Source organism: Mauremys reevesii, linkage group 2 (assembly GCF_016161935.1).
Source record: "Mauremys reevesii isolate NIE-2019 linkage group 2, ASM1616193v1, whole genome shotgun sequence".
NCBI lineage: Eukaryota > Metazoa > Chordata > Testudines > Geoemydidae > Mauremys > Mauremys reevesii.
Genome location: NC_052624.1, coordinates 27,246,409 through 27,270,579, shown reverse-complemented (window position 1 = coordinate 27,270,579; position 24,171 = coordinate 27,246,409). Strand labels below are relative to the sequence as shown.

Sequence of the window (24,171 nt, the reverse complement as noted above, 5' to 3'; positions counted from 1 at the left end):
ATGGAAATGTGACTGACTCGATATATAGAGTATGAATGTTCCATATGGCAATTTATCCACAGTGAAAAGTGGACAGTGTCTGCCAGCAAAATACTCCTAAATCAGTTTCAACAGTGTCTTTTACTATCTGGGCTTTGTGCTGGGGTGTGTGTGTGTGTGTGTGTGTGATGTATTTATAATCTTAAATTCGGTTCCAAGGGATTAACTCTATATTTTGCTTTACAGTGTAGCTCTTGCAATATATTACCACATCAGAAACAGGTATGTAAATAATGATTCTCCTATTTTAAAAAAATGTTCAGTGTTTCTTTTTCATTTTTTCCCCCTTTGTTTATAGCTTCCCCCCACCCTGGGTTAAAGAGAGTTCTCTATAGTTTATATTGCTTTTGTGGCAATAAATTGACAGTTTTAAAAAATAATATAATGGTGACTAAGTGTGATTCAAATTCATTGTAGTCTTAGAAAATTTGGACTTCGGTTTAACTATTTTACTAGCACACGCTATGGTCACTTACTAATAAAAATAGTACAAATTACAACGCACAAATCTAAACTGTGTCCTGCTGTGGCTTCTGGTTTGCCCTTTAGTAAAGGTTGCTTTAGGAACCATTGGGTCAGTGATTAGCTCTGAGTTATCAGTAGTGATGTGGCATGAAATAAAAACTCTCATATATAGTGCAATGGGAGTGGCGTTATAAATAAGTGAGTTAGCCTCAGGAGCAAAATTATTCACCAAAATAAGTGTGCCAATACCAGGTAATGTTTGTTTGGTTTTAGCTCGGGTGTGGTGACCATTAGGAAGAGAGCAAGAGAGAGATCTAGAAATAAACTATTCACTTCTTACTGTTAGAGTTTATTTTTGTAAATTGACTATTTTTTTAACAATTCTGTTTTCTGAGAGCACCCTTTAAATGCTCTTTCCTGAAATTGTTAGAAAGGGTTTTCAGCTTCCCTATTGAAGTTTGTTTTTAAACAGGTCTTTTCATCAGGGGAGGAAATGACTTAGGCTCCAATCCAACAAAACACTTAAATATGTGCTTACATTCAACCATGTGAATAATCTTGTTGAGTTCAATGGGCCAACTCACATGCTTAATGTTAAGGATGTACCTAAGTGCCTGGGTGAATTTTGCATTGGGATCCACAAGCATTGAAGCTGGTGGGATTCTGTTTGCACAGGTGTGAGGGTCTGCATTAGCAGGTACTTGTGCAACCTCTACAGGGAAACACTTAAACTAACTTTTTATAAAAGTGCTGTAAAGACCTGATCCAAAACCCATCAAAGTGCAAAGTAAACAAACTGGAAAAAATAGACGGGGAGTGGAAATCTTAGTTAACTTCTTTCAGTTTATAGTAATCTGACGCTGTTCAGAGTCCCACAGTTTTCAGTGAGAGTGTAGCTTGTAACTATAGAAGGTAACAAGATAAGCATGGGTAAATGTTTACGGGATTGGGGCCTGAGGATCACATGAATGTGATACTTGTAACATTCACCCTTCTTGGTGAGGGTTAGGTGAGTAAATGGGGATGGTTGTCTAGGATCACTTTTTTTTTTTAAAGTGACGCAACCAGACTAAAATATTTTCTGCTCTTGTTTTGATTTTGTACCTAAAGGGTGTCAGTGCCAATAATCTGAGAGCTATGTGCACTGAATGTTTTCCTGTTGGGAAGCTTGGCTGCTTCTTTCACTGTTCTAACTGAGAGGTGAATTTATCAAGTAAGAACTGCACTGTCTTCTGTAGATGTGCATTGATACACAACATGTTGTAAATGCGCCCTCTGCTGTACTCTTCAGAAACAGTTCTAGAAGTGAAGCTGTTGAAATCTCTATTACATTTTCTTAGAGAACAGACATGAAAGGGCGGTCTATGACTCAAGATTAAAAGGGCAATTTGAGGACAGCACTCCGTTGTTCATGCTACTGTAACAGAAATAATTTGTTAAAAGTTCAGTTTCCCAGCACCACAACCAAAAGTGAAGCAGCGGTGTATATAGGATTTATCAATACTTGTCATGATTGTTGGTTTACTAGCACAGTCTGGCTCCCATAGACGTAATATGAGTCTGACTGTAATGGAAATTGAATCCGACCCCTGCTTTGCAAGGGAAGAAACTATTTAAGAAATATTTCATTCATTCTTTTTCTCTCCAGCACACCAGATTTACCCAAAACTAGATTACTTTCTAACTTCCCAAACTGTAATCAGGTGTTATAATAATATTTTCAAGAGAAACTATTGATAGATCAGACCAATCCTAGCTACATTTTTCCATAGTTAACTAAACTCTGACTGTATTGTTGTAATTGTCATCCCTTCTTCCCCCAATTCCTTTTTTTCATTGTTTGTTGTTCTCTGTTGCATCTTTCATTATATTTAGATTTTTAGCTCTATGAAGCAGGGACCGTGTCTCTCTTGTTTGTGAAGTGCCTAACATGCTTTTGGGTGCTCAGAAAACAAAACAATAACAAAACACTTCAGATTTGATATTAAATACTTCACTCCCAGGAGCAGAGGTGAAAGTAAGCTGGTACACCCCAGTATGGCACCAGTTAAATATATTTTGTGATCTCAGATCCCCACTGAATATCCAAGCTATAACTTCCCTGAATACACACAGTTCAGTACAGATAGAAAGTACATTCAACAGTCTCTGTTCAGGAGAAGTCCATGACCAGAATAGCAAGGATGCGTCGAATAAAGGTTAAACTGTAATTAGAAAGCCACATGGAACAAAGCCTTGAGTTTTGACTACTGCTGTTGGTACAACCTCTTTTCTGATCATTAATATTTATTCCAAAATTACACAAACAAAGTTCTTAACTTAAATAAATCAAATATTGTTAATGTCTGTGGAGTTACATCTAGTCTCTTGCTGTTCTTCAGTAAATGGGATTCGGTTGTAATACCAAAGTATAACCATCTTACAACCAAGATGGCCAGCACAAATAGTGCTACAATTCATGATGACTTGATTTAGCTTGTGAAAGGCATGCACGGTCTTATGCTGGCAGTGAAATTGCAGTGTTTCTCTCTCTTTTCAGGGACCCAGACGGAAGGATGCTCTTAGATATTTTTGATGAAAACCTTCACCCCCTTTCGGTAAACTCATCTACCTCTTCTTGTCTTTCATGAGACAAAGTCCACTGCCTTTCCCTGTGCCTGTGTTTTTGATTCAGTCACCTGTTTGAAAATATTTCTTCCCCAGAAATCCGAAGTGCCCCCAGACTACGACAAACACGACCCAGAGCAGAAACAGATTTACCGCTTTGTTCGGACATTATTCAGTGCTGCTCAACTGACTGCTGAATGTGCCATTGTCACCCTGGTAAGTGTCTGGGAAATGACATCAATCATTCAACAGATCCACCCTTGTTTCTGTGCAGCTGTACAGAGCTGGACATTGTTAGGAGTTGGTTCTCATCACACTTTGTGTAGAGACTAAGGAAGTTACTTGAGTTATTTTCTTGGAGAATAAATTAAATTATTGAAGTTATTACTCAAGTTTTACAGGAGGCTGTATAGCATGTGTCACGGTCAGATTTACATCTGGCTCATACAGCGTGATAATATTACAGGCCACTAATATAATACTCAGGTGGGGTAAAGGTCTTCGGGAGTTTTAGATACTGAAATCATTTCACTTTGGTCAGGTTTACTGTGTGTCATTATAGCTTCCAGCAAAGACTCTTTGACAACTGTCAGTAGCTTAATGGCATTAGTAAGAGTTATGGATGCACAAGGGCTGCATGAGTGACTGGAGCATATTGGTGGCTGCTGTTTTTACTTGTCGCGTACATGTCTTTGAGGGGCATGTCATATCAGTGAACAATTGAATAGCTAAGGATGAAGTTTATCTACCTAAAAATAGAGTGCTAAAGATGAAGGGGCAGATCGGCAGCTGGTTTAAATAGGCATAACTCCATTGACTTCATGGGCTAATGGAGGTGGTCTGATTTCTGCCAGCTGAGAATCTGGCCTGAAATTTCTATCCTACTGACCCTGGTGAGTCTCTTCAGGTTTCAGGCACAGTTTTTGCTACATTCTTGGCTTAGGGTTTAAAAAAGCAAACATGCTGGTTATTTTCACCTCTTCAGAGTGCATTTGTAGGGCAGTTTTTACCAGGTTTATTTTGGGGGGACAGGAGGTGAAATTGGAGAGGCAGAGCCTTGACGTTTGACCCCATTCTTCCTCTTTGACAGTCCTTATAGCTTTGCATCTCTTCAAGCCCTCCCTTCCTCTGATAGAGAATAGCCAGTGCGTTTGGCTCCCTCCAGCGTCTGTCAGCACCATTTGTGCTGGTCAGTAGGAGATGTGAATATGGGGAGAGTCGTGCAAGGTTCGCCCCCTACAGCCCTTGCTGTTCTGGGCACATGTGACTTGGACATGGGTATTGGAGCGTGCTGCTAGCCAAGTGCTTGGCCCAGCCGCTATAGTTTTATACATTGAGTTTATTGCTATGTCTCATAAAGAAATAGGACTAAATTTAAAGAGCTGACTGTCAAATACAATGGAACGCTCTTACATGAACTCCTGTCATCCAAATTTACATTCTGTGAGCCGTTGTGGAAGAGATTCCTCATTCTAGTTGAAAAGACAGGCTTTTATTATGCATATATTAAGCAATAATGTGGCGACTATGGTTTGCATCAGGCTGTCACACCACTACTCCATGTTTCCATAGGAATCTTGTTAATGTGGTCACATTTTCGGAGAACATACAGTCCTCCATTCCTGTTGTACAGAAATCATTAAAAATAAAACCCCACAGCTAACTGATTTGATTTTGATCATCAGTTAAATATAATGTTTGAATTATTGATGATTCTTTTGTCTTAATTAACGAGCATCCCTAGTGATTGGAACCTGAGACCTGAACTCAAGTGACTTGGGTTCTGTTCCTGGCTGTGCCACTTACTAGTTGTATGAGTTTGGGCAAGACATTCATGGCCTGATGTTCTGAAGTGCAAAGCACCTGCAATTTCCAATGAACTCAACGGGAGCTACACATGCACAGCACTTTTCCAAATCAGACCATTAATCTGCCAGTGCTCCCGTATCACTGTCTGTAAATATGAGGATAATAATACCCACCTCTGTAACGTGCTTCCAAACCTTTGGATAAAATGTCTTTTATAAGTATGATGCAATAGTGTTTTTAATACCACGTTATTCATTAGTTAAATATCCTCCCTTCACCTCTGACTTCCATTTCCTCATATGTCACCATTGCCATCAGTGGGGACCTAGAAACAGATCTCTCTGATTGCATGGAAAGTAATCTTCTTCCTTTTTTTTTTTTTTTTTTTTTTAAACCCTCCTAAGTTGGCTTTGCTGTCACATTACAAACTTCAGCCAAAATCTGTCAAGTGCTTTAGTTTTGAGATGTTGACTGTGGGGTGAGATGTCCAGCCTCCCCTGCACAAGCCTGTGTTTCATTGTAGTGTGTTCCCACATTGGACTGCAATCTGATCTGCCATCCGCCACTCATTCCTTCTCGGAGGCTTTCCCGCAGTCAGGCAGCACATCTCTGGGAAAGTGGACCACAATGCATCATAAGTAAAAGACTCGAGTTATTGGGTTTTTAACAGTCCCTCTTCAATATATCAATAGATTATTAAAAACAAACGTTAACAAAGATCAAAGTATGTTGGGTGTCTTGAGGTGACCGCACTGCTTCCCCCTTGGCATGCAGGCATACCCTGGCGATGCTGCCTGAGGAGCATGGACAGCAGCAGTGGTGGGTTAGATTGTAGTCTATACACCTGGAGAAAGAACTAAGTGAAATGAACCCCTGGCCTGTGTTGTAAAAGCTACTTTCTGTGGGGGGAACGAAAACAAACAAAACTCTCATTGTAATGCTTCAAGTCAGGGATGGGCAAACTTTTTGGCCCAAGGGCCACAGCTGGGTATGGAAATTGTATGGCAGGCCATGAATGCTCATGAGATTGGGGTGCAGGACAGGGGTAAGGGCTCCTGCTTGGGGTGTGGGCTCTGTGATGGGTCCAGAAATGAGGAGTTCAGTGTGTGAGAATGGGCTCCGGGCTGGGGCACGGGTTTGGGTTGTGGGGGGGGGTGAGGTCTCTGGCTGGGGGTGCGGGCTCTCGAGATGAGGGGTTGGGGTGTAGGAGGGTGCTCCCAGCTGGGACCAAGGGGTTTGGAGGGCAGGAGGGGGATCAGGCTGGGGCAAGGGGTTGGGGCATGGGAGGGGGTCAGAGGTGCAGGCTCCAGGCAGTGCTTACATCGAGCAGCTCCCAGAAGCAGCGGCATGTCTTTCCGGCCCCCTAGCTCCCGGCTCCTATGTGGAGGTGTGGCCAGGCAGCTCTGCATGCTGCCCTGTCCACAGGTGCTGCCCCTGCAGCTCCCATTGGCCATGGTTCCTGGGCAATGGGAGCTGCAGGAGCAGCACTTGGGGCGGGAGCTGCATGTGGAGCCCCTTGACTGCCCCTACGTGCAGGAGCCAGATGTGGGACATGCCGCTGCTTCCAGGAGCTGTGTGGAGCGGGGCAAGCCCCCGACCCCACTCCCCATCTGGAGCGCTGGAGCAGGGCAAGTCCTGGACCCTGCTCCCCCGGTGGATGCTCAAGAGCCGGATTAAAATGTCTGAAGGGCCGGATGCAGCCCCCAGGCCATAGTTTGCCCACCCCTGCTCTCCGTGCTTAATTAAAACATTTTAATTAAAGCCTTTAATATTACAGCAAAACCAACTTATAATTAAACAAAAAGATTTAATTTCCACAAAGCCCTTCAAAGCTGCAAAGAGATTTCTTGTACTGATAGGTGAGGAAATTAATATCTGAGGTTGAGACAATTAAAATACTAAGTTGCATTAAATAACACCACAGAAACTACAGTAATTGAAAGAATGAATTTTATTGCTGATTAAAACTCTTTTAAATAACATTTTTTTCTTGGCGAATAGCTGGCTTGTGCTCAAGCTGTGACCTGGCTTTATGGAAGGAGTATTGGGTATATGTTCTCTTCCCTCTCTAGGAGGTACTTCCATCCTTGATGAAACTGAGAGAATGTCATCATTTTCCACCAAGCAACATTGCTCTCAAGGTTCTATGTTGCTGGTTGGGTGGTAGTGGCACGATCTAGTAGGGTCACTGTTTAATTGGCTAGCTCAGTATAAGTGCTCAGTATTAATATTATCCATATCTCAAGAAAAATGGGACACTATATCGGTGTCTTCACTAGTTATATGTTGTCACTTTGTCCTACAAACACAGAAGCATTCTGATCGCTAGAATTGGGGCGGAAGGATGGTCCATTGGACATCAGTTCTGTGCTCTACCATAGACTTCCTGTGTCACCTTGGGCAAATCACTTACTTTCTCTGTGCCTCAGTTCCCTATCTGTAAAATGGTGGTGATAGTACTTCTCTGCCTCTCGGGGCTGCAGTGAGAATAAATACATAAATGATTGTGAGATGCTCAGATAATATGATAAAAGGGGCCAGATGAGTACCTAAGAGAGCCAAAATTATTTTTTTAAATTTAGATGAATGTAGATACAAAAAGATATTTGTTGGTGTAGATCAGATTCAGCGTTTTGTACCACGTTCATCTCCACAGTATGCCACAGTGATGAGAGTGTTGTAATTACATAAGAGAGTCAACATTTGCCATATGAAATATATGGATTTAACGAATCCAACCAAATGTTCTCATGTTCTCTTTATCCTGGAAACAGTCAGGTTTCCAACAATAGAATAAATAGAGCACTGCAGAACTGTAAAGAGAAAGTTCATCCCACCTGCAGTATTTCCTCATAAGAAGAGTCTAATGCTTAGTGCTTTAGTGTCTCTCTCTATCAGGTATTCCTGCAAGACAGTTTCATTATAATTATAGGGACTCGTGTGTGTGTGTGTGTGTGTGTACACATGTGTAGAGAAAAAAAACTTGCCCTCCCTTTACAGGTATTGGTTGTATTTACAGTGAGTATTCTGACTTTTAACTGCTAGTGAAAATTTGTTTAATCTAAATACATGCGTTTGACTTGCTAAATTGACGTATGGAGGAGAAGTCTATTTTTCTTTCTGGTTATTGATTTTGCTGGGTGTCTGCAAACCATTTTTACCAGATAGGAGTGGATTTTCTTGAGAATAGAAAGGTGTCCTTTATGGAACAGGAAGCCCCATTAGCCATAGTGTGACAACCCATTTTGACTCGCGAAGGAGGTAGCTGATGTAAGAGGAAGGGGAGGAATGGGCACTCAGTTAGTGAAATATGTCACTCCACCATACTCCTTAATCTCTCCTAGTGACATGAATTCTACAGCTGTCACAGCCCTATTGAATATCTGACAAGCTCAAGATATGAAAACCCTTTCACGTGCTGGCCACCATTCCTCTTGCTAGTGACAATCTTATAAACGCTGTCCTGGATGCTTATTTAATAAAATCTTGTCATTTAAAAAAGAAAAGTAAATTGCCCCAATGCTATTCTTTATCTTTTGTTTAATTTTGATATCCTATTGTGTCCAAAGATTCATGTGGCAGCATAAGGTTAGCATCTGACATAAAATCTGCTCCATATTATATATCAATCCTAAATTCACTGTCTAGGAAATTTAAAATCACTACCTCCCTTTTTTGGGGAGGGGGGCCAGTGAGACAAAGTCAAAAAACTCCTGTTGGGCTCAGTTTTGTATCTTCCATACAATATCACATACCTGGTGGTGATTTAAGAAAAACAAACAAACCAAAACCCGCTGATCTGCGGTAATTCTGCAGTAATGACTACAAGTGCTTTTCTTTGGAGCTTTTCACTTTCCTACTAGTAGTATCTGTGATGGTGCATAATTACACAAGAAAACAACATGGAACTGTGACTTCTGCTTCAGTAGAAATATTTAAGAGAATGGGGGGGGAATCTGTTTTTTCCCCCAAAGGTAAAAGGACAAATTCACTCAGGGAATGCGGTTTTATTTTTAGACTTTTGATTTAATGATCTTGATCTTCCATTCGTTGTGAACCCAGAACTTCCACTTAAGTCAGTGGGAATCCTGGCTGTGTTAGGAAGGAACAGTGAGGCCCAATGTCACAAGGAGAATGGAAAATAAATATCATAGAATAGTCTGATGTCTTTTAGCTGCATCTTTCTTTCCAAGAGAAACTGGATGAAATTTTGTGCTAAAATCAGAGGTTAGGAACACTTGAGTTTCTCCTGATTCACCTAAGGTTTGATGTTAAATATCTGGTTTGTGTTAAAAACTATTATTATTTATTATTTATGCTTATGATGATGATGTTTGGCTACCTTTTTCAGAGATTTTTGCAGCTAAATACTTCATTACTTTTCACATTTGGTCTCTTTTTTTTTTTTCAAAATTGGACAAGCTTCTATAAAACGCATGGCACCAGGCCTGTCTGGAACATGTTAGGTGCCCAGCTGAGCAAGTGCAAAGCATTAAGTGGTTTTTGGACAGAGTCAGCAGGGAGCTGGCTAATCTCTCGGAACAGAAGCATATGGCAGTTCAGTGGTTGGATTCGAGCCCATAAGTGTCTTTCAGTGCCTAGCAAAAGTTACCTTAGCACCAGTACATACAATAATCTTTCCGTGCAAATCCCTTTTCAGTTTCAGACATTGGGATGAACCAAACTCTTATGCTTGTGAAGAAAAAGATGTATTTATTCCTTTTTACTTCGTTGATGTGCATAGGAATGGAAACTCTGCCTTCACGTGGTATGTGGGGGATAACAACATTTAGGCCCACGTCTCACAACTGATAGTGTGTGGGCAGATTACTGTGCTCACAGGGACCGCTACTGCAGCGGATTCGGGTCCATACAGGTACAACTGCACACTACCAGCTGCAGGATTGGAACCTTAAACAGTATAGGCTGGACTCTCTTGTCAGGTACACCAGTGTAAATCCAGTGATTCCACTGAAATCAATGACGTTTCAATGGTAAAATTCAAATCAGAATCTGACCCACAGCACTGAAAAAAACATAAGAAGAGGCTCTATTTCTACTTTATGATGCTAAAAAGTCCTTCATTTTTCCTTCTTGGTTGATTGTTGGCTGATGAGAAATGAAGGTATGTTTGGCAAAGGCCTTGCTCCTACTGCTGGTATTTTGTCTGAAAATTTTATAACATTCTGATAATGCCAGGTGATTTCCATCAGCTCAGTTAGCCATAGGTTGACTGCCTACTTGCGCCATTGTGCTTTCTCTCTCTCTCCAAAAACATTCAAGTATGACTAACAAGTGACTTTTGTATTAGAAATATGTAGTTATTAATTCTGCACATCTGCTACTCTGTTATCTTTTTAAGGTGAGCTAGTTAATCAGGGATCTTGTTTTCCCAGTGATAGTCACTGTTGTATAAACTCTTCACATGTAACTAGCCATTTTGACTGGATAGTGAATTTTAAGCAAAGTAAGCAGATTTGTCCCCCGTCTCATAGACTCATAGACTTTAAGGTCAGAAGGGACCATTATGATCATCTAGTCTGACCTCCTGCACAATGCAGGCCATACAATCTCACCCATCCACTTCTATAACAAACCCCTAACCTATGTCTGAGTTATTGAAGTCTTCAAATTATGATTTGAAGACCTCAAGCTGCACAGAATCCTCCAGCAAGTGACCCGTGCCCCATGCTGCAGAGGAATGCGAAAAACCTCCAGAGCCTTTGCCAATCTGCCCTGAAGGAAAATTCCTTCCCGACCCCAAATATGGCGATCAGTTAAATCCTGAGCATGTGGGCAAGACTCACCAGCCAGCACCCAGGAAAGAATTCTCTGTAGTAACTCAGATCCCATCCCATCCCAGACCACTGGGCATACTTACCTGCTGATAATTTGGCAATTGATCTTTCATTAAGAACATAAGAAAGACCGTACCGGGTCAGACCAAAGGTCCATCTAGCCCAGTATCTGTCTACCGACAGTGGCCAATGCCAGGTGCCCCTGAGGGAGTGAACCTAACAGGCAATGATCAAGTGATCTCTCTCCTGCCATCCATCTCCATCCTCTGACGAACAGAGGCTAGGGACACCATTCTTACCCATCCTGGCTAATAGCCATTTATGGACTTAGCCACCATGAATTTATCCAGTCCCCTTTTAAACATTGTTATAGTCCTAGCTTTCACAACCTCCTCAGGTAGGGAGTTCCACAAGTTGACTGTGCGCTGCGTGATGAAGAACTTCCTTTTATTTTTTTTAAACCTGCTGCCTATTAATGTCATTTGGTGACCCCTAGTTCTTGTATTATGGGAATAAGTAAATAACTTTTCCTTATCCACTTTCTCAACATCACTCATGATTTTATATACCTCTATCATGTCCCCCCTTAGTCTTCTCTTTTCCAAACTGAAGAGTCCTAGCCTCTTTAATCTTTCCTCATATGGGACCCTCTCTAAACCCCTAATCATTTTAGTTGCCCTTTTCTGAACCTTTTCTAGTGCTAGAATATCTTTTTTGAGGTGAGGAGACCACATCTGTACACAGTATTCGAGATGTGGGCGTACCATGGATTTATATAAGGGCAATAATATATTCTCAGTCTTATTCTCTATCCCCTTTTTAATGATTCCTAACATCCTGTTTGCTTTTTTGACCGCCTCTGCACACTGCGTGGACATCTTCAGAGAACTATCCACGATAACTCCAAGATCTTTTTCCTGACTCGTTGTAGCTAAATTAGCCCCTATCATGTTGTATGTATAGTTGGGGTTATTTTTTCCAATGTGCATTACTTTACATTTATCCACATTAAATTTCATTTGCCATTTTGTTGCCCAATCACTTAGTTTTGTGAGATCTTTTTGAAGTTCTTCACAATCTGCTTTGGTCTTAACTATCTTTAGCAGTTTAGTATCATCTGCAAACTTTGCCACCTCACTGTTTACCCCTTTCTCCAGATCATTTATGAATAAATTGAATAGGATTGGTCCTAGGACTGACCCTTGGGGAACACCACTAGTTACCCCTCTCCATTCTGAGAATTTACCATTAATTCCTACCCTTTGTTCCCTGTCCTTTAACCAGTTCTCAATCCATGAAAGGACCTTTCCTTTTATCCCATGACAGCTTAATTTATGTAAGAGCCTTTGGTGAGGGACCTTGTCAAAGGCTTTCTGGAAATCTAAGTACACTATGTCCACCGGATCCCCCTTGTCCACATGTTTGTTGACCCCTTCAAAGAACTCTAATAGATTAGTAAGACACTATTTCCCTTTACAGAAACCATGTTGACTATTGCTCAAGAGTTTGTTTTTCTCTGTGTCTGACAATTTTATTCTTTACTATTGTTTCAACTAATTTGCCCGGTACCGACGTTAGACTTACCGGTCTGTAATTGCCGGGATCACCCCTAGAGCCCTTTTTAAATATTGGCGTTACATTAGCTAACTTCCAGTCATTGGGTACCGAAGCCGATTTAAAGGACAGGTTACAAACCTTAGTTAATAGTTCCGCAACTTCACATTTGAGTTATTTCAGAACTCTTGGGTGAATGCCATCTGGTCCTGGTGACTTGTTAATGTTGAGTTTATCAATTAATTCCAAAACCTCCTCTAGTGATACTTCAATCTGTGACAGTTCCTCAGATTTGTCACCTACAAAAGCCAGCTCAGGTTTGGGAATCTCCCTAACATCCTCAGCCGTGAAGACTGAAGCAAAGAATCCATTTAGTTTCTCCGCAATGACTTTATCATCTTTAAGCGCTCCTTTTTTATTTTCATTGTCAAGGGGCCCCACTGGTTGTTTAGCAGGCTTCCTGCTTCTGATGTACTTAAAAAACATTTTGTTATTACCTTTGGAGTTTTTGGCTAGCCGTTCTTCAAACTCCTCTTTGGCTTTTCTTATTACACTCTTGCACTTAAGTTGCCAGTGTTTGTGCTCCTTTCTATTTGCCTCACTAGGATTTGACTTCCACTTTTTATAATTTGGCAATTGATAATTTGCTGATAATTTGGCAATTGCTGATAATTTGGCAATTGATCTTTCATTAATTGCCAAAAGTAGACTATCCCATCATACCACCCCCTCCTACCCTTTCTGAGTAGTTTACGTGGATTGGATGATGTAATGGGCATGCTGAATCTACCCTTTAATTGACCCCACATTTCTCTTTCAGAAAAGATATCATCTAGTCTAAAAAAGTACCTCTGCTACAGTTTTCACAATTTCTAGTTTTCACTGCACCCGAATCCGCAATAAATTTGATTTTGACATAATTAATCTCTACCATTACCACTTCATTGCTCCACTGGGCTCTTGTTTAAGTGGACTGGGATTTCTAAAGTTCTTAGATGAACATATTTTAACTTGGGCACCTAGATGTATATTTAGGCATCTGAGTAAAAGCGGCTTAACTTTTTTTTTTTCCTTCCCCCCCAGAGGAACTACAGCAGGTAGTACTCATCGCCACTGTAAATTGGCCACTGAATCATTTAGGTGCCTAAATTTTAGGCACCCAGTATTGAACGGTTTTCAATGGCCTGAGCCTACAAGTTCCTTCAGTTCTTGTTGACTTCAGAAGGTGTTCAGTACTTCACAGGTTTGGGCCTTTTGTGAAGCTTATTGCAAAATTAAATGCTTTCAGTGCAGAACTGTGCAGGTCAACAGAGTTCTTGCATTTTGCAGAACAGGAAAAGTATACCAAATTACTCCTGTTTTCTTACAGCTGCTCTGTTACTGAAACATCTAATCTGCCACACAAACAACTTGTCTGAATCTTGCCAGTGTTGCAATAGAGATGGCAATTTCAAGTTATTTATTTTCAGTGCTCCCTACGTAGCCTCCATTTTGTCTGAAGATAAAAACAGCCATTACAAGTAGAGCTGGTTGGGAACAGAAAATAAAGTTTCTTCAAAATCAACATTTTCATTAGGAACATTTCAATTTTTCAACAACAACAAAAAAATTTGGTTTTCCATTGGGAAAAATAAAAATGAAATACTTCATTTTGGGTCAGTTCAACCTGAATTGGAATATTTTGGTTTGTTTGAAATTACCTAAAAAGGTTTTATTTTGAGTCAGTTTAACATTAAGCTGCATTTTCCCACTGTGATGCATTGCTGATGGGACTTGTAGTTCAGACTCCTTTCTCTCCTATGGGCTGGCTTCCCTTGAGGACTACATCTCCCTTAATACAACATAGCCTCTCCTCTGGGAGTCCGTGTGGTGTATCATGGAAGTCACGGGAGTACAAGTGCATCATGGGAGATGTAGTCTGGCCAGGAAGCCTGGCCTGTAAAGGGGAATTGAATATTAAGGTCTCGAACCGTAACTCCTATGAGGCAGTTGCTCATACTGGGGGAAGTGCAGTTAAATGCTGAACTGACTAAAAACGAAGTGTTTGAGGTCAGTTCAATAAGCCAAAAATACACATTTTGATTTGGGAATATCTAAATGTTTTGTTTGGACCAGAAAAAGTTGAGATGAAATGTTTTTATATTCCTGAATAGAATGTTTTGGTTTTTTTCAATATTTCTTTGAACAAAAATTTTGGTATTCAACGTTTTGTCCCAATTTGGGAGGAAAACAAAATTTGAAATATTGGAATTTCCCATGGGATGGCAATTCTGAATTTTTCCTAGCTCTTATTCAAAGCAAACAAATCAATACCATCTCAGTTCCAGTCTTCTCTTCCTTCAAAAAGTCTTGCATCCTGTTGGTGGGCTATGAAGTATGTAATAAACATTATTCAACTATTAGTGTGTCACCAGAAAGATATTCGCAGCAAGGAAAAATTATCTAAGCAGTTTAATTTATGGCTAAAATATTAGGCTGCTAATGTCCTGAGTGTAACCTCCAATCAGATATTTGGTGAAAGTCTGTGAAATGGCCAAGAAAAAGCCATAATTGTTACTATTCTGACTGAGATTTTAGCTTTAATTCTGTTTTATGTTTGTATTATTAAAAATGCCCAAAGTTTGCTTACATGATACACCCAAGAATTTGATTTGTGGTTACAGTGAAATGCAAAGATGCCAAGTTTTCTACAGGAAAATCTGTTGTATGAGGCTGCGGCTTGACATTATGAATGGACAAATGTAATACAGACATGCAGATAAGGCCAGCTTAGGTGGCATATATATCAAGAAAGTTTTTGTTTTTGTTTGTTTTACTATAAGGACCAGTGCTTCTGGAATTTGAGGGCACGGCACATTTCAAAATAAGATTTTGTTTTTAAAATGAGCATTACTTAAGATTTTCCACAGCAGAGCAGAGCGTTCAAGTAACTAAAATATGTAAACAAGGTTTCTTTTGAGGATTGAAGTGCAGTTAGTGTTTAAAGGAAAAATAGTATGTGTGTGTGGCGGGGGTCCGACCTGTTTTGCAGTCTCAGATAATAAAAACAAAGTTGCATCTTCTTTGGCCAAGGGCCACCAACATTTTCTATCCTATGATGTTTGTTTAAATAAGAACTGAGCTCACTATACGGCAGTCTTGTTGCCAATCAATCTGAGAGCCAAACTGTAGACTCCATAATCATGCTTGTTGGAGTCTTACAGCCACACTAGTGATGATTACCATTGGGTAAAGATGGGTTTTGGAGGTTCTGGAAATACTGAGAGGAATGGGGAAGTGAACTGGGGTAGGTAAGTGCTTTTAGTTTTTAGAATCTAGCTCTGTGAATGTTTAGCTAGGGAAGCATGGTGGACTTTCATCTGCATAAACCTAGTGTCAGAAAGATGAGTCTCTAGGGATCAATTACATGGAAATCAAGTGCTATTCCAGAATGTCTGCGATCTGTTAAGGCTATTTCTAAAGATGGATCAAACTATTTTAAGTGGGTGAAGGTAATTCATGGCATTTAACTCATGGCTTCTGGACACCATACATAGTAATTATATTGTATTACTTATGGTTCTGTAACAGAAAAATCTACTGAGATAGTCACGTGGAGATGAGTCTTCAATAAAGATGGCAGATTGCTTCTCCTGATTCTTTCAGGTACAGATTCATTTCCTCCAGTATTAGTACATTTTATAACATACTTCCCTAAGATGAACTTTTTAAATTCAGGTTATTAGTCACCTTTATAGCAACTGATCCTAAAAACAGGAAAATACAGAGGGTATATTATTTTTGTATGTTAAGAAAGAAGGACAACTAGAACATAATGAGTTTAGCAATGACATTATAAGAGCACAATAAATCTTAGGTCTATCTGATACAAAAATTGTATTGAAATTAGTGAGAAGATCTGTGTTTACCAGAGTGCTAAATGTGCAGAGACTTAGTTGCACAAATTACATGAATACTAATGGGAATTACATGAGTAAATACCTAGCTTTTTTTTTTCTTGAGCCCAGAGCCATTTCCTGGCCTGTGCCAGCGAAAGCCAAGTTTTGGTCCCATGCTGCCAGTGAATCTGCTTAAAACGGTGATAATCACCCAAAAGCCTTGCTCTGTAAATGGGCCCAGAGCCAGCTGGAACAGCTCTAAAAGTTGGTGCTGATTTAGCATCTCTCCCCAGGAGCTTCCACTAGCCAGAACATGTCTCCTCAGCTACACAGGCTACCACGAGCACATCAGACCCATTCTCTAATTTCTACTCTGACTTCCTGTACAATATTGAGTCAAGTTCAAAGTCTCAATCCTTAGTTTCAAGGTGCTTCATGGTCTGGGCCCAGCATACCTCAGAGATGACCTGAAGCACTGGGATGAAGACGGTAGCCAACAATTCCGTTCCACTGGCACAATTTAACTCTCTAAAGGGTAAAGCTCATCTGTGCAGGAGACAGAGATTTCTTGGGAACTGGTCTGAGACTGGAAGGACCATTAGAAACCTTCCAAGTGCCAGACACACTTCTTAGACCTGCCTTCTCTAATGTAAGTGCATAATAGCATGTACATTTAAAAAAAAAAAAAACCACCAAAACAGAGCTCTGAGCTGCACACACAGCTCTCCTATTGGAGAGAGGATGAGAGAGAGAACCAACCAAACAGGACAGATTGCTTAATGGGCTACTAGACGGTGCTTGAATACTATGGTGATGAGGATAGTATAAGAATAAAATAGTGTTCTCTGGAGTCCTAACTTGATTCTAAAGCTGCGGGGCCCCAGGAAAGGGTGCTGGCCACACCTCCTTCCCTAAGGAGAATTACCCCTCCAACCTAAATGGGCTCTTATTTACATTAGCCTGTTGTTTCTAGTCTATATTCCCTATATCCTAAATAATTTTTCTTTCTTCTTGATGTTTACACTCTTCAAATATCTGTATCTCATGTCCTTAATCTTCTTTGAGCCAAGCTATATATATTTAGCTCTTCTAATATTTCCTCCCCTCTCCCTGATCATTTTCCAGTCAGTCCCATCCCCGGCCACGTTTCTGGCAGGTTCACAGGCCCAGTGACCCCGGCGGGAGCAGGATTCCCAGGACTAAGACTGTGGCAGGGCAGCAGGTGTTCAGGGCGCTGAGTGCTGCTTGGCTCCTACTTAGCTGAAGCTGCTGCCCTCACTAAGGATCAAAAAGGTTAAAGGGGGCAAATTGAGGGGGATGGGCAGGGTCTGAGCAAGGGGTGGAAACTGACAGAGGGCCGGGGAGCAAACAGCTGGAGGCAGGGGCAGGAGGGGTCTGAGGAGTAAAACTGGGGGAGGGAGGTAAGAGCCAGTGTTCAGGCCAGTGCTGAGGCACTGCCAGATGGCGGCAGAGGGCAAAGCCCTGATGCAGGGAGCGGCAGAGGAGGGAACAATTACCGGGATGGGATGATCCACCTGCCCTGTTTACAAAAATAGGGTGTGGGCAGAGGGGCTTCCATGCTGAGGAGGAAGTGTTCAGACAAGAAAAATGGAGATGTCCTGGGCTGCTTGTGATTTACAGTTATGGGAAGCAACAGTAGAAACAAAGAAAGTAAACACTGCACAAGTGAAACATGCCTTAAGTTTTTAGTCGACACTCAGAGTAGGTAAAACACACCCTGCTCCCTCCTTTAGCTGTGTTTTCCTGTTATTGTGACCTATCCTGCCTTGTTGCAGCCCCAGCTTGATTCATGGTTATAACAGAGAACAAAATAAGGAGCCTCCCTCTGATCCATTGTTATAATGTTCCATTCACTGGCCAGCAAGGTGCACTCACGCATCAGGGAACTGACACCTTCAGGGCAGACTGGCCCAGGTTGCTGAACACCCCTTTGGGTTTTCTTTTAAAATGCCTCTAATTCTGGGCTAGGGACAATTTTCAGTTGTGCCGTGACAGATGAAAAATACAGGACATCTGCAATACAGGTGAAGTGTCCAGTAGAGAAATCCGTATTGGGCAATGATCTGGAATGGGGCTGATGGTAAGATATGCACTGGCGAAGAGAAGTATGTCCACTGTGACCTGTGCTTTTAGCATTCTAGGCTGTGACCCAGCCAGTCTGTTCCTGACAGCCGTCTCTACGACACTGGGGCCATCACCTCGGTGATGTGTCCATCTAGCCGCTATTACCCTGGCACTGGCATTTCTCTCACTGAAGCACAGCATAATCTGATTTCACAATCACCACAGCCACATACTTTCTTCTGTCACCACATTTAGGTGAGAGGGGCCTCACCTGGCCAGAAGTCAAATGTCATAGAACCATAGGGTTAGAAGGGACTGCAAGGGTCATCTAGTCTAACTCCCTGTCAAGATGCAGGCTGTGTCATGGCTCTTATCAGCTGTCACAACATGCTTCCCCGACTGAATGATACTTCCCAACTGGCCTTACACAAACAAGCCATGCTGCTAGAGTCCTTCACCTTTAAAGGGGCATAATCGCAATTTGCTTGGCAAGATTCAGAAGGAGAAATGATCAGGTATAAGCCAACCATAAATATTGTACCAAGAAGCGATAATATTACAAATATTACAACTTTCCCAACCCCCAAAATGGCTGTCTCCCTCATATAAAGCCCAGAGAAATGGTGGCTTCTTATAGAGAGTCAGATGCTATGTTGGTAATTCAGTTGCTAGATAATCCACCTCTGAGGTAAATTCATTCTTTGTTTACTCTTGAGTCCCTCTTGTTCTCCTATGTGTCATCGAGAGAGGTGGCTGTTTGTTCTAGCCACAGTCTCACTGTGGGGTGATGGAAAACCACCAGTATCACCTTTCTATAAACAGAAATATAATTTTATGTCTTTCTGAATATTTCGTGTCATTAAGTCATTGCAATATCCATATTTATGTTACAATTATCTTCAATCCATGGTTTTTTCAGTAACTATCAGTGAGTCTATTTAAAGGTTATGTAGGAAGATCCTATAGGGATGTCTATGTACTGTACCAATACGCAAAAATAAATTTGTCATCAGACATCCCCAGTGTGGTGCTCTGCTCTGTCCAATGTTGATAACAGTGTGCGTGTGTTCCCTCTGCGTGCTGCCCCGGCTCTGCGCAGATCGCTGACACAGCAGACCCCAAGAGAACCCCCAATGACCACAGACTCCGATAAGGTACGAAGGCACGCGGCCAGGTTTATTGTCAAACAAAGCATAGTAATAGTTTCCTGCAGACTCTACCAGACTTAATACAAATATGTGCCCCCTGACAGTGGACACAGCTCAGTCAGAGGCGGGACTCTCCACTGCCCCCTAGGCTGGACAAAGACATCCACTCAGGGATCCATTCTTACACACAGGTATAAGCAAGTTACACAATACTTCTGATGCATTGAGGTACAGCTCCTCTGAATGTTGGGGTGCTGCCTCTCTCCTGGTACATGTTGGTTCGAACCAGCAAGTCTATCCATCATATTATCCTTTTGACCCTGTCTTTTAGGATGGGATGGCCTGTTCCTCATTATCTCCTAGACAAATTGGAGGATTGAGCCAAAAGAAATCTTATGAGGTTCAACAAGAGTTCTGCACTTAGGAAGGAAGAATCCCATGCACCGCTACAGGCTGGGGACCGACTGACTAAGCAGCAGTTCTGCAGAAAAGAACCTGGGGATTACAGTGGATGAGAAGCTGGATATGAGTCATCAGTGTGCCCTTGTTGCCAAGAAGGCTAATGGCATCTTAAGCTGTATTAGTAGGAGCATTTCCAGGAAATCAAGGGAATTGATTATTCCCCCTATTCGGCACTGGGGAGGCCCTAGCCTCTGTTTAGCAGAGGGTGGAGATGGATGGCAGGAGAGATCACTTGATCGTTACCTGTTAGGTTCATTCCCTCTGGAGCACCTGGTCTTGGCCACTGTCGGTAGACAGGATACTGGGCTAGATGGACCTTTGATCTGACCCAGTACAGCCATTCTTATGTTCACACCTGGAGTATTGATTCCACTTTTGGTCCCCCCACTACAGAAGGGATGTGGACAAATTGGCGAGAGTCCAGCAGAGGGCAACGAAAATTATTAGGGGGCTGGGGCACATGACTTACGAGGAGAGGCTGAGGGAACTGGAGTTTAGTCTTCAGAAGAGAAGAGTGAGGGGGGATATGATGATAGCCTTCAATAACCTGAAGGGGGGGTTCCAAAGAGGATGGAGCTCAGCTGTTCTCAGTGGTGGCAGATGACAGAATAAGAAGCAATGGTCTCAAGTTGCATTGTGGGGAGGTCTAGGTTGGCTATTAGGAAACACTATTTCACTAGGAGGGTGGTGAAGCACTGGAATGGGTTACCCAGGGAGGTGGTGGAATCTCCATCCTTAGAGGTTTTTAAGGCCCGGCTCAGATGATTTAGTTGGTGTTGGTCCTGCTTTGAGTAGGGGATTGGACTAGATGATCTCAGGAGGTCTCTTCCACCTTAATATTCTATGATTCTATGATCTCTGTGGAATGTATTCATACCAGTATGTTCTGGTGCCATCCTGGCAATGTTTGTCCTATTAGTACTTGATACCCTTCAGATATGTGTATATGTGCAACTAGCAGCCTTCTTCTTGCCAACTTTTGTGAGCAGGGCCTGCCTCTGGCTCACAGCTTAACTTTGCTTTATGTTAGCAAAGTCTTGACCATTACTTTAGTTCAGGCCTCAGACCGGGCCTCTGATACCAAGGGTTTATGTTTCAGGGCCTCATCTCACTACAAAAATCATTATCATTCCTCTGTAATATCTTAACTCAGATCATCTAAAAACTAACGGTAGGGGGCTCAAATATGCTTGCTCGTCCAGGGCGCTAAAATGCCTACTTACAACTCTGTCATTTTCCTTGCTCTTCTCTCAATTCCCTCCAGTTTGTCGGTGCTTTTCTGCTTCTGCCCAGAACTGAATACAGTATCGCGGTTGTGATCAAACTAGAGCTGTATAGAGAGGGACTGTTACCTCCCTGTTAGATGTGATATGATATGACTCTCTATATGAAGCTCAAAATGGTATTAATTGAATTTCCTGCCGTCTCTAATATACTGTTCACCATCACGGTGGGGATCAAATTCAGTGCTGACATAGAGCAAGTGTAACTCCAGTAACTTTAGTGGAGTTGCCCCATTTTGCAACACAGCTGAGTTTGGCTCTAGGTCCCTTTGGCATTACAGTTTCCATACGTTTCTCCCTCCCACTGAATATCTGTCCATGTTTTTGGATTATTTTTGTCCTAATGCGTTACTTGTATTTTCCTGAAATTTAGTCTCCTGTTTAACCCTGTTCACAACAGGACATTCCTATTGGTTGTGGCTTGTTCAAACCTGTAAGCAGATTTGCAGTCTGCATTGTGAACAACTGCAGTTGTGTAACACTCTTTACACTGTCAGTTCATGAAGTGGCAGATTGAGTTTAAATTGTCACCATTGAACGGTTTGGGCTCTGGCTACATGTGAAATATTTTTCACCACCTTTTCAGAGATGCCATCACTGGAGGTTGGTTTTAGCAGGTTGATAGTCATATTGGTGGGCCCTGGAGTGTTTAAATTATTCCTCTTCAACATTCAGATCAGTCCTCTCTCTTCACTTTTACCTTTCTGTCCACATCCCTTTCCTAGTGTTGGATTTGCCACCTTTTTTGTGTAATTTTCAGTGGGTGTTTGTTATTTTATTAAAATGTGATTTAATCATAGTATTTATTTTCATATAGTACCTGGAGTGCTTACATGAGAAGAGCTCCAAAAAAAATTTATATTTATAATTGTATTATTTTTAAAAGATGCAATAAAGACAAATACATGAATTAATCAGTTCTGAGATCAGAGGACCATGTGTTATGCTGAAATGTAGTTGCTTCTTTCTGTCTTTCTAAACAGCAACAAACAATATTGAATTTTGATTATGTATATTTCTTTTATGTCAAATTGTAAATACAGCAATCTGAGATGATTAAAAGTTTCACCATGGTAAGGGTCAGGTGCTCTCCCTATTTCATGTCTGCGCAGTTACAGGAGTAATACCAGTCTTTGTGCTTATTTGGAAACAATGATGTTTCTATGGATTCCTGTTTCTTTGCAATTGGGTGTTAGCAGGCAGTTAGAAAACCAGTCATGTGTCTGTGAGCTAGGTGTTCAGTCTTTTCAAAATGAATCCCTAACCAAAAAAATCACTGAGCGAAGTGGAAAAGTCAAAATTCTCTGGCTTCAGTGAACTAGCTTTCTGTGCAGTCTGAAGTTTATGTCCATTGGCCAAACCCTGAGTGGAAATAATACTACTCAGATACACAAGGTGCACGATCAGCTTTTTTGGCGCCCCAAGCACAGCAGGCAAGCTGCCTTTGGCATACCTGCCGCCAAATTGCTGCCGAATCTGCGGGACCAGTGTACCTCCTGCAGGCGCGCCGCCTGACTGCTGACCTCGCAGGAACCGGCAGGGCGTCCCCCGTGGCTTGCCGCCCCAGGCACGCGCTTGGAACGCTGATGCCTGGAGCCACCGCTGTGCATGATAATCAATCTCCAAATGGTAGGGTTATATTTAGTGAGTGAATTTGGCATGAAGTATTATAATAACTATCGTCTTCTATTTAAACCTAAACTTGTACTCATGCACTTAGGAATTAGACGTGCACAAAATTTACACACAACAGAGTAGGTTTCAGACTCAGAAAATTATAGCTAAAGATTAAAAGCCCAACCAGCTCCATCACCACATGCTGATTTAAGGATCTTGTGAGGTCCAGCTTCACTTTTCTCAGCCCTTGCTGTTCTTGGTATCACGTAAATCTCTAGAGTTTCTTATTTTCTGAAGAAGTTAACGTTACCCGTGATGCCCTACAAATCCTTATTGCTTTGTGTAGCATGTTTATTACTTTTCATTTTTTGTGTTTAAGGATATAGTGTAAAAAAATAACCAATGTGTTTATTAGGAGGTTTGGAAATAATATCTGATCAACAGAAGAAATGTATGAAACCCTTTCACATGAGAGAAAGGAAAAATCCTTTCACTGAGACTGTATCTGATTTTTCTCCCTGGTGACAGTGGCATAGTTATAACATATGGGACACTGTAGGCATATATAGATTGAGTCCTTTTAAAACAATATGATATAAACAGAACAATTAGGATCCCACCATACTCAAGGTGCAAATAAGCTTCTTAAGTGCACACCAATGTAATAGAGGCGTTCTGTGTAATTTTCATCACAAGTGTATATCGCTTGATGATTGATTCTCCGGGATGACCCATGGCTTAAGAAGGTGTTCTATAATTGTCAGTGCACAGCATCGTTAGCCTGCCCTCGTTTTTTTCACTGTTATGTCAAAAGGCATTCAAATGCTTATTAATATAAGTGGATTCATTAAAGACAATTGCAAACTCTGCTAAAATTTTGTTTTCTTGTGGTAAGATTAAGATCAGAAAGGAAAGAAGTCATAACCAAAACATAGATTGACCAGATCCAACCTTTAATTTGGTTTTGTATGAATGGTTTAAACCCTTCTTTCCTTTCCAAAACAAACTTGACGGGATCAGATCAGTGAGTTAAAATAGGTGGAATGGGTTGTTTAGTATACATTTTTTCCCTAATATTTCTATTAAGTAGAAGAATATACTAAGTTTTGGTTATAACATGTCTTCCCAGGTATATCTTGAAAGACTGTTAACTTACGCAGAGATAGATATTTGTCCAGCAAACTGGAAGCGAATTGTACTGGGTGCAATTCTACTGGCATCCAAAGTTTGGGACGACCAGGCAGTGTGGAATGTGGATTACTGCCAGATCCTGAAAGATATCACAGTTGAGGACATGTGAGTTCCATATGTTTTATCTCAGTCTACGGATGCCGAGAATTTTGTGTGTATATGTTTGTTTCTTATACTCCCTAACAGACTTTATTATGTAAAGTTAGTGCACTCCAGATTATATCTAGAGACATGG

General features: G+C 41.3%; 1 protein-coding gene across 3 annotated transcripts in view; it reads left to right on the top strand.

The window, feature by feature from the left end:
* The window catches only part of CCNY (cyclin Y), a 210,248-nt gene that overhangs the window by 167,038 nt on the left and 19,039 nt on the right, over positions 1–24,171 (top strand). For all 3 annotated transcript variants that reach the window (XM_039527901.1, XM_039527903.1, XM_039527902.1), the window contains exons 5-8: positions 226–261; positions 3,044–3,101; positions 3,208–3,327; positions 23,875–24,041. In XM_039527901.1, coding sequence (XP_039383835.1) covers positions 226–261; positions 3,044–3,101; positions 3,208–3,327; positions 23,875–24,041 — 381 coding nt within the window. The remainder of the gene's footprint in view (positions 1–225; positions 262–3,043; positions 3,102–3,207; positions 3,328–23,874; positions 24,042–24,171) is intronic.